Here is an 11262-nt window from a genome sequence, read left to right on the forward strand (position 1 = left end):
TAGGAGTTTCGATAATATACAGGTCATTTACAAAATATTAAAAAAAAATATGAACATAATTATATTTTTTTTAAACGCCGACAACAACCAATTTAGCGTTGGAATTCCCTGCTACGTTTCAGTATATTTTCAGAACAGGGGTACATTTAAGCATACCTAAGAGAACCCGGGGTACATGTCATTAGCACTCGAGCCGACAATGACCAATCGAGCCTTAGTTGAGCGTAACCTTCATAGAACAGAACAATTTTTATCAGAATATACTTTTATAACACATAAACTTAACGGTTTCTAGTAATTAACACAATGATAGTACACAATTAGTTGGTATAGTAAGTGGAATTTGCAGAGTTATTATAATCTAGCAATGTATATTGAACATAAGAGGATAATTTTGAAATGACATGTTCGTTTTTATATCGTCGAAAAAAGTCACAAACGCTTTGTATATTTTTCCCAGTTCGATGTTTATATTTTTAGCAAAACATTATATTTCAAGATTTTGCTGCTTTATGTGTAATATGTATGATAACTATAAAAGTTGTCGTCTTAAAATCGTTGATAAATATCTTAATATTAGACAATATGCCATTTAATAGATAGGCTATGAAGCCATTTTATGCAATGACTAAAAGATAGGTAGTCACAATAACGGCGGACGTTTAAGTATCTATAAGTCGGATACGCGTCATGCCATTGTACACGCACGAAATGCACTTAGCGCACCACAAACGTCTGTTCCAAAACAATGAGTTTATGAAAATAAGTAATTAATTTATACAGCTGCGATATGCGCTTTTTTAGTTCTTTCCTGCAGGATTCATACTGTTAAACACTTAAAATGGCTTTGTTCTGGATATGAAGCTATACCATTTAAAAGGAAAGTTTTCACAGATTTAAAAACAATTATTAGAATGTCTAAACAGTTTTACTGGAAAAAAAATAAAAAATAAATTGTATGCATTTTAATGCCATATAACGACATCTTTCTTTATTATGAATAATTCGATTGCTAGAAAGTATTTAAGTCTGTGTACCTAAAGTGGAACAAGGTGTGCACATCAGAACTTGAGTTTTATTTTGTTGTCGTTTTCTCTCTATTTGAACAAAATAACACAATCTAGCTTAAATCAGTGGTTTATTTTCGTTTCGGACATCGATACTATTTGGAAAGATGGATGATGAAAAGCAGCCTCTGATCCAGAATACGAGTGTAAGAGAAACAACTGCAGACGAAATATTAAGAGATAGTTCTTTTTGTTTAAGTTATATTAAGCTTGTCCCTGTCACCCTGTTATTGCATTTTGCCGGTGGTGTTGGTTACTATGCTACAATTCAGTGGATTCGTGAATATGTGAAAGAAACGAGTGGATGTTTAGCCAACACTTCTTTTAACAAAACAGAAAATGGGAACTGCATTGGCAATGGATCATTAGGAAATATTGATCCTGATTCTCACATTGAACAAGAAACGGCGAAATGGATCATGTACACATCGCTGGCAACTGCAATCCCAGCATCATTTTCGTCAGCCTTGTTGTGTTCGTTTTCGGATAGTATAGGGCGAAACTTTCTCTTTGTTGTTGTCGCATGTAGCACATTAGTTCGACTTACAGTTTGCTCATTGAGCATGTACTACAAATGGAATCTATTATGGATAGTGTTGGCAGCTGGACTTGATGGACTCACTGGTTCTGTTCATACCAGCGTATCGGCCGGGATATTGTTCTTGGTCGATATTACACGACCTGGACGACATCGCACCATTGCATTGAGCGTCTTCGACGGCCTTCTGATGTTCTGCAGTACAATATCTGGAATCATGTCAGGGTTCTTGATCAAACATGCCGGATTCTTTATATCAACAACCGTTTGTACCGGTTTAGCTTTGTTCGGGTTATTGGTGATTGTGTGGTTTCTTCCCGAAACGAATATTAATATTGACAATTCGAAATCATCAAGCCTTTGCCTGAAAGTCTGGGCAGCGACCTTATATTGCAACTGTAGAGAGTGGAAGTATATCAGGAGGCCATTTGTGTTGATAACTGTGTGCTACTTCTTCCAGAATCTTGCTGTGTCACACAGAGGTTCAATTGAAATATTGTACCAGCTCGGCAAGCCTTTCTGTTGGACACCTGAGATGATTGGCCTGTTTTCCGCCGCTCGCTCGACAGGGCAAGGGTTGATCGGCGTTTTATCCATTATCCCGATCAAAAAAGGCCTGTCTGAGATCAACGTAGCGCTCATAAGTGCAGTCTTCAACACTGGGTCGTATATCTTGGAGGGCCTAGCGACAACAACACTGGAATTATTCTTAGGTAAGAAACAATTAAAATATTGACACTGTTTGCTAGAGAGTCGATAGCAAAGACTTTAATTTTTTGTCCTGTTATACGTATACCTTTTTTATATTAAAGTTAATAATGATACATTATGTTTAAAATGTTACACACAATTGCAATTAGGTGCAACCAATGTGTGTACATGTTATTTTTGTATAGTTCCAGTGTTTGCCGCATTCGGTTTTGTGGCTGCACCTATGCTGAAAAGTTTATTGTCTTCTTTGACGCCGGCAAGCAATCAAGGTAAGGATTCAGACCAAGTATGCGAGATAACTTATTACCGGCCAATGATCACGTTTAAAATTCCATACAAAGAATACAATAGAATCGTACAAAAAATTTGTGTATGATTCTTCTGTTCCTAGCTGACCAGATATATCTAAATTAACAAGGCTATTGCCAAGCAATATATGTGCCCTACCGGCTCCACCATTGCCAGATTTTTTTTAAATATTTGTTGGAATAGCAACCAGAATTTTTGACGTAAGAACAAAATGAAATGACGTGCATAATGCCCATATTGCCATCTATCCATGTTTCAAGTTTCACGAAAAAAAAATATAATGAACTTTTTAAGTTATCGCAGGATCCATAAAAGTGTGAACAGACAGACTCACAGACAGACAAACTCGCGGAGCGCAAACCATAAGTTCACTCCGGTGAAACCGGTAGTGGACAAAAAATGTTGATGTTGATCGATTTATGATTTGGACACTACGATCGTATGTTCTCTTGTGCTGGTGTCTTACATACTTTTATTACAGCGAGCTTTTATCATACCTTATTGTTTGCGTTCCATCGGAGCATGCGCGCATACGCGTTTTCGTCTAACGACTTCTTCTCATACACCCCTAGACAGAGTTTAGCGAAAAAAGGAATGATGACCTTTCTAAGTTGATTTTATCGTTCAGGTCCGTGGCATATATAGGTCACAAGAGCTATTAATAGAATTTAATACTGAAAACTTACACAATCTTCTTCTCTGAATCCCAAAAGGTCACGGGTTAAATATCTTATTTGTAACATCGTCTAGTGGTCATTTATCTGATTTATTCAAAACATGTTCCGAAGTTCTAAAATGACATGGGGTCACATGATTTTTATTAACTTAAAGAGTAAAAAAATACATCACAAAAACTTCCCAGACTAGTGCAGTTCCTTCGAGTTAGCTCTCTTGTTTTGTCTTAAATTGCAATCGCTCTTTTTAATACGTATTTTTGAAATTCAGTATTATTCGAATTCAACTTACAATACTTAATTGCAGTTTGTTTGTTTAGCTAATTGTCTATTGATTTCAGGTACCTTGGTGGCGATTTTATTGACAGTGGAGACAGTTACAGAAATCGCATCCTCATATGGCCTCAATCAGCTCTACTACATGAGTGCCCCATATTTCCCCGGCGTCGTATTTCTTGTCCTGGCGGGAATGGCATCACTCGCGGCAATTTTTGAGATGTAAGAAAGAGGTTTTGTAACAACAGAGTATATATATATTTTTTATATTCTATGTCTTATAATGGGCATGCGCCAAATGATATCTTAAAATTCTTATAACATGACTTAACGTCCGTCGTGTTTTCGTTCGTACAGTACGTAATTGAGTCCGTCAGTTACCACATAATATGTATGTTAAAACATTTTCTTTCTAGAGTATTCAAGCTCACGCAGAATATCAACTACGGGAAAGACGAAGAAAAAACACGGACAGACATTTTGGAAAAAAAAAAATGAAAAAGCTGTGATTAACTATTGAAATTATATACATATATTGCATGATTACACTACCAGATAGCTTTATAAGAAGACGCCATTTCTGTTCAACATCATTTTAACGCTTACTTTTATGAAACTTAAAATAACAATAAGTACTTTTTGAACGATTGCTATGAAATGAATTTGGCAGTTTTGGTAGTGATTTCAAAGCAAATATTAAACATGCCAGCTTAATAAACTTCGAAATACAGTTGATAATCAACGTATTGATCTGTTTAAGATCGGAATCTGATTATTTTTGTACCGATCAGTAATTGTCCAATGTTCTAATCGAGAAAAAAATATGGGTATATTTGTTGGATTATTTCTTTGGCATAAATATGGCATAAAGTTACATGTGTGGCCTTTAACTTTTTATGTACATGAAGATAAACATGCCTTAAATACATGAGTTAATGATTTTGTTGATATTGTTGAAGGAGCAGCTGTCCCGTTTTTAAAAAACAAACAAATAATAATAATAATAAATATAATAACCATAGCAACAACAACAACAACAAAACATGGTACGATGATATAGAAGAAACAAGAGCACCGCCTTGCGGGTGCAGACCGCTCATCAATTTTTCTTTTTAAAGGTGAAGGGACCTATCTCAATACTTCAATAAAAAAAGATGGAGGGGTGGGGTGGAGAGGGGTGTATAGTGTGGGTGTGTGGTCATTAATTACATTATCTTCCAAAAATACGAAATAAAAATATATATTTAAAAAAAATTGGGGGTGGGGAGGAGGGGAGGGAGGAGGCTGGGGGGGTATAGTCATTTATAAGATGATCTTTCAAAAAAAAAAGAAAAAAAATACTTTTTTTTGGGGGGGGGGATTCGGGGGGGTGCATGGGGGATGGTTTGGGTGGAGTCTATTGTAGTATGTCAGGTAAGAGTTGTTTTGTCAAAGTATCAATCAAATCTGATCATAAATAACGAAGTCATGGCAATTTTAGCAAAATTTAATTATTTGACCTTGAGAGTCAAGGTCATTCAAAGGTCAAGGTAAAATTCAACTTGCCATGTACAGTACCCTTATGATAGTATGAAAGTATTTGAAGTTTGAAAGCAATAGCCTTGATACTTTAGAAGTAAAGTTGATGTTAACACAAAATTTAACTATATATTCAAAGTTACTATGTCAAACAAGAGATGTGTTTGTCAGAAACACAATGTCCCCTAATGCGCCGCTTTGATTTTTTTTTACCTTTGACCTTGAAGGATGACCTTGACCTTTCACCACTCAAATGTGCAGCTCCATGAGATACACATGCACGCCAAATATCAAGTTGCTACGTCCAATATTGCAAAAGTTATGAAGAAGGTTAAAGTTTTGGTTAAAGTTTTTGAATTTTTTTACCTTTGACCTTGAAGGATGACCTTGACCTTGAACTGCCACCACTCAAAATGTGCAGCTCCATGAGATACACATGCATGCCAAATATCAAGTTGCTATGTTCAATATTGCAAAAGTTATGAAGAAGCTTAAAGTTTTGGGACACACACACACACACACACACACACACACACACACACACACACACACACACACACACACACACACACACACACACACACACACACACACACACACACACACACACACACACACACACACACACACACACACACACACACACACACACACACACACACACACACACACACACACACACACACATACTTGTAAAACCTTCCAACCGGGGAAATGTGTTCTAAACCTACCAACCGGGGACCACCATTTCCACATGTTCTAGAAAGCTGAAAGTGATAAAGAACAGACAAGTTTCGAACCTAAAATACGATTTTGACATAAAAATTATGATAAATAGGGTAATAAATCAAAGAAAATTTTACATGCACACCGGGGAATTATGTTCGTACCAAATGAGGAACTGCGATGTGTGCCAACTGGGGAACGGTGTATACCAACAGGGGTACTAAGTGCGTACCAACTGTGGAACTTCAATGTGTACCAACTGGGGAATGGTGTATACCAACAGGGGAACTTAGTGCGTTCCAACTGTGGCACTTCAATGTGTTCTAACTGGGGAACGGTGTATACCAACAGGGGTACTATGTGCGTACCAACCGTGGAACTTTAATGTGTGCCAACAGGGGAATTGTGTTAACCAAGAGAGGAACTTACGCGCGCTATTACCGTGGGACTTCAATAATGTCTAACGGGAAATTTGCGTTTACCAACAGGGGTAATTGTGTGTAATCATGGTACCGTTGTTAATAGGACAATGGCGTGCACGTTCATGGATAATATTTAAGTTAGTACAAAAATTGAAAAGAATATGTATGAAACAATATTTAAATTAAATATGTTTATCATATGACCTTATATGAGTTATACAAAAATGCCTTATTTGATTGACTCAAATATTATTCACATCAAAATAAGCATAAGAGACAAAACGCAAATCAAACAATACATTTATGACTTCATTAGCTATAAGCCGACTACAAGAATGCAAGTGCTGCATTATACTATAACAATCATGGTGCAATTAATCAACAAATGAATACAATTCGTTCTTAAAACTAAAAAATAATGTTATTTTTTTCAGGCCACGCTATTTGTCAAACCGAATGAAGGAGAGGGGAAGCCGGCTTAATTGTTTAATTCCTTTTTTCCATCAGAAAAAAGCATTCACGATTGTCACGTACTATGAAGTTTTTTATCCTAAAAGTAGAACTGTCCATATGCATGTAGATTGAGTAGGGTAAATTTACTTTTTCCTTACTCTGACATTATAAAATAACTCATGCATTTAATCCCCTGAAACAGGTAAACATCAGAAAATTCATTCACACGCATGGCAACTTCCGCTTCACTTAAATTGTCTTAAATACATTTATTGCATTTTCAAAAATAATAAAATCTATAACTTTAAACAACCATGAACGTTTTACAACGAATGTGGCGAGGCACTACAAAACACTAATAATTAAATATGAACCAAAGCAAACACTTATCAAACACGTAGTTTAATATTATTTTAAATTACTTACATTATAGTATATAAACTTACTGGGAGTGCACATGTGGATCAATTGTTAGACCCTTGTTGGTGCCAACTTAAAAATAATATGTACCAACAGGAAAATTATAACAGTGTGACTCAATTCTGAATATACAGCACCAAATCGAACAAGATCAATTTCGCATACATGTCAAAACACTTAATTACATTCCAGATGGCAGATAACATGGTTAACATAATGATTAATCACTTAAAACAACCGACATTATAGCATCATATCGCAAAGTGTATAAACATGATTAGTTATTAGCTTTGTGCATGCATTTACATATCACATATAAATATATGTTTCAAATATGTTTTGTTCTAGGTAATCTACAGCTTGTTCAAGTGTGTGTATATGAAGAGTTTTCGAAAACAACAAGTAAATAGCTTGTGTTAGAATGCATAAAAGAGGTCAGTCGCAAACGCGATAAATTGTTTTAACAATATCTTAGTCTGGGAAATGGGTATGTTAATTGATCTTTAACCATAAATGAGACAAAAACATAACTAAATCTGGCATCTTAGTAATTTTCATCGTCGTTGAATTATAAACTTCAATTAAAAACATGGGAAAAAATGCATAACTCCTCGTGAATTTTTGTAGATCAAGCAATTTTGATATGAAAAACATATAAACATACCAATTATATACACAAAGCAAATATGTGAATTGATAGCTAATGTGAATATCAACACGCAAAACAAATGTGTAGGAAATTATTGTAATATTTTACAACTATTTAATCAATTCTAGTGCGATATTTACGCAATAATTTACATTTTGGTAAATTTTTACTTTAAAATAACTATTAAGTACTCAACTGCAAGTCAGACACCTGTCATTCAAAACAAATTTTGTAAAATTGAAAAAATATTCATTTGTATTCTTCATATTGTAGCAGTAGTTTAGCAGTAGTTTTTTATGTTATTTACATTTATCTTATTACATCTAAAAGTGTTTGTTTGTTATGCATGAACAAAATGTTTGTTTCCATTTATCCGACTGAATTTTTTTGTGCCTTCTCTGAACGTTTAGCTTTCTAGATTGATTTGTTATCATGTTTGCTATATTCATTCATATTCACCAAGTTTAGGGTAAAAAATAACTTGTATAGTGAGTAACTCGTAGAAACTCGTAATAGAAAGTACAAAGAAACACTCTTTGGCCGAACTATATACCAATCCTAATTTGTTCGGCGATATGATTATTAACAAATATCGTTTTTGACTGAACCGTATTAATAAAACATTCAAATACAATAAGCACACATATATCTTTTTCGAAAAGAGTATATAGAACAAGAAAACACAAAAAAGTGGCAACTTCATCCTTTAACGTATTCTCCTAAACGTGCATTATATGTGTAATATTTTTTTAAGTTAAAAGTCCCCGTCGCTTTTTTGTTTCAATTAAATTTCTGCAAAAGTCTTTGACAATTTTCCAACTTCTGTTGTGAAGGTCATTCTCACTTTCAATACATGCAAGTATTTCTTTTTTCCCTGGTAATTTACCCATTATCAAAAAACGATCAAAGTGTCTGTGAACAGCTCCTTTTTCGTTTTCACTCCATTGCTTTTTGGCTGCTTGTTTTGTTCTCCTGGTATTGGAAGTACCCTTTTCTGTACATGGATAATCAAACACCATATGACGTCGCTAACTGCCATGTGTAAGATATTCATATTAAATATATATACTTCAGTACAATTTTTCATAGCAAATTTCGACAAAAGCGTCCAGGTACTTACGGCACCTGATAATGACATCGATGTAACACGACAAATTTGGAAACATTATTTTGCCTTATGAATCAAACAATTACTTTTTTAAAGATTGGCTGAATACACCGACGTAGCATGTCATAACATATACCAGGTTGTTCCAAACATGTTATCAAAGTTCGAAAAAGTATACAATGAATATTTTTTACAGATACTAATAAGACAAAACGTATGCACGGTTAAATGAAAGGTATTGTACTTCTCTGGACAAATGTGTTGGAAGGAAAAAGAACTGGTGAACGGACTGTGGTTCACGGTAAATCCTGTATGTATTGTGCGGTGGTGGGTATAAAATGAACTATCTTTTCTTACCCATGTCAGAATGTATCGTATAGTAAACTATCGAGTAGACGCTATTGTTTTTTTGTCGTTAAGATAAAATATCAACCAATGTCCATATGTAACACGCAAGTTAAATTTCCTAATGTCTCAGAGTTTCATACACAGTAATTGGCAGCGTATAAGTCTAATACTGAAAATTAAAATTAATGACATTACACTTCTTGGATAAGCGATAATTAACGTTTTTTGTGATTATGATGAAGTCGATGTTTATAGACTACAGTGGTTAATACACATGCTCATCAGTTTCATTGACAGGTGTAAGTTCTAAATTCTTTGTGTATATGAAGATTTTGAAAGACAAGTAGTTCATAGTCACTACAACTGGTAAACAATATTTTATTCTTTTAAAATTCGCGTAACCCAGTTACCAATTAGCATCACCCGGAATAAATATTGGCACAATATAATTTAACGCAAAATTACGCCCATTTCACTGAAGAATAAACCAAACCAGAAAATACCCCTTAGTAGCTTCGACATAGTGAAATATTACAAACCGTCTCATCGCTTTCTTCCGTGTGTACGGATGTTGTTTGTCCTGGTTCCTGGCTGTCAATAGATCTAGTAGTCAGTGTGTTGCCTATTCAAAAACAACAACAAAAAATGGTATAACACATAATTTAGTCAGAGTTAAAAAGTTTGTTATTCATGAAACCATTTAGTTCAACGCATTTGTATTAATGCATGTGTAGTAATAACAAATCACTGTGAAACATACCCATTTTTTGTTCCGTGCATTTCTGACAATTCAAATAACAAATACACATTATCAGACAGACCGCATTAAAGTAGAGCTTGACGACGTTCAATGATTAAACATTTTAATTTACGGCAAAAAGATATTTGAATATCTGTATCTAAAATGAATAACTCATGAATGAACATGAATGTAATCATAAAACTGATTGGCTATATTTATAAGAATAATAATTCAAAAGACATTTAAAGCTAATTTAAAATGGGATAAATATCAGTGATAAATCCATCACAGATGACATCTTTACAATAGAATGTACCTTTCTCCATGGAAGTGTTGGTACTCCATAATCATATCGGAGTTCCTCGCCAATTGCAATGTCTCTGTCGGCGAAAGTGCATAGATGGGGAGTTTGGTTGACTTCAACTATTTTCATTACACATTTTTGTTTTGCGTCTCCATTTTCGGCATCATTTATCATTCGACCCTCATGAAATATATCGTTGGTAGCGTCAATGCTGAATAAGACATTTAAATAAACACTTCTGGTGCTTTAAACTAAAATAACTCGCATGCCATTTTTAATTATTATGGTGAAAAAACTAAAGATAATTCTTCTTCTAATGGCGTGATTTAAACGTTTGATGTGCAAAGTAAAGATAATTTGTAGTTACCAGCAAGATTTGTCTCTGTATTTAAAAAAGTAAATGAAGCTGCCTTAACCCCCCCTTTTCATACTCCTTTTCTAATTGCCGTGCATGTTTTACTCGTGTTATCAGAGCCCCTTTGTATTCGAGAAGAAAGTCTCCTTTTTTTAAAGGCTCAGTGGCCAAGACTCCTTCGTCTGAAATATTTATATTTTTAGACAATTTATATTAATAATCATTTTGGTCATATAATTGAAGGCTAGATATAGGCGCCAATAGTGTTTTATTCATAAATAATCAATAAATCTTTATGCTACTTCCATACTTCTTCACAGTATTAAGTAACCCAATAGTCCATGTTTGTTTTCTTCTTTTTAATGGAAAGGGGCTACGATGTTCTTTTATAATTTCTAAACGACTTTAAACATAACCATATACAAAAATATTTGTACCTATGACATCATTGACGGTTTTTACTTCAAAACCTGGTGGATCAACGTAATTCTAACAGTACGTTCTTGCGAGATCAAGGGTACTTGGACCCTTTTGGCTACTAAATGTAAAAATGGAAATGTCGATGAGAAAAACAACAAGAGCTGTCAGAAGACAGCGCGCTCGACTATTCAAGTGCTTGACAGTATAAAGTAAGCCACCATG

The 11262-nt window shown here is 34.5% G+C and overlaps 1 protein-coding gene and 1 long non-coding RNA gene across 4 annotated transcripts; one reads left to right on the forward strand and one right to left on the reverse strand.

The window, feature by feature from the left end:
• The first annotated feature begins 229 nt into the window (after positions 1-229).
• On the forward strand, positions 230-4305 carry LOC127874808 (solute carrier family 46 member 3-like). Of its 3 annotated transcripts, XM_052419444.1 has the most exons (5): positions 230-332; positions 2066-2318; positions 2502-2585; positions 3641-3797; positions 3992-4305. In XM_052419444.1, exons 2-5 carry the CDS (start codon positions 2141-2143, stop codon positions 4071-4073), a joined length of 501 nt encoding a protein of 166 aa, XP_052275404.1. In that variant the 5' UTR covers positions 230-332; positions 2066-2140; the 3' UTR covers positions 4074-4305. The 3 variants fall into 3 exon arrangements, with proteins under 3 accessions (XP_052275404.1, XP_052275403.1, XP_052275402.1); XM_052419443.1 differs by lacking the exon at positions 230-332 and having other exon boundaries at positions 838-2318; positions 2508-2585; XM_052419442.1 differs by lacking the exon at positions 230-332 and having other exon boundaries at positions 840-2318.
• A 3903-nt stretch (positions 4306-8208) lies between these two features.
• On the reverse strand, positions 8209-10458 carry LOC127874809 (uncharacterized). The gene is made up of 3 exons (XR_008047110.1): positions 10278-10458; positions 9759-9841; positions 8209-8757 (listed from the first exon to the last, which is right to left on the reverse strand). It is a non-coding gene; the product is annotated as an uncharacterized LOC127874809 (long non-coding RNA).
• Positions 10459-11262: the final 804 nt, after the last annotated feature.

Source organism: Dreissena polymorpha, chromosome 3 (assembly GCF_020536995.1).
Source record: "Dreissena polymorpha isolate Duluth1 chromosome 3, UMN_Dpol_1.0, whole genome shotgun sequence".
In the NCBI taxonomy this organism is placed as follows: Eukaryota; Metazoa; Mollusca; class Bivalvia; order Myida; family Dreissenidae; genus Dreissena; species Dreissena polymorpha.

Bases quoted from the DNA above. Each gene is read 5' to 3' on its own strand.
- LOC127874808 (XM_052419442.1), top strand. From the start codon at position 1,175: ATGGATGATGAAAAGCAGCCTCTGATCCAGAATACGAGTGTAAGAGAA. The intron at 2,319-2,501 runs GTAAGAAACAAT...ATTTTTGTATAG, and splicing joins AACACTGGAATTATTCTTAG to TTCCAGTGTTTGCCGCATTC. The intron at 3,798-3,991 runs GTAAGAAAGAGG...TTTTCTTTCTAG, and splicing joins CTCGCGGCAATTTTTGAGAT to AGTATTCAAGCTCACGCAGA.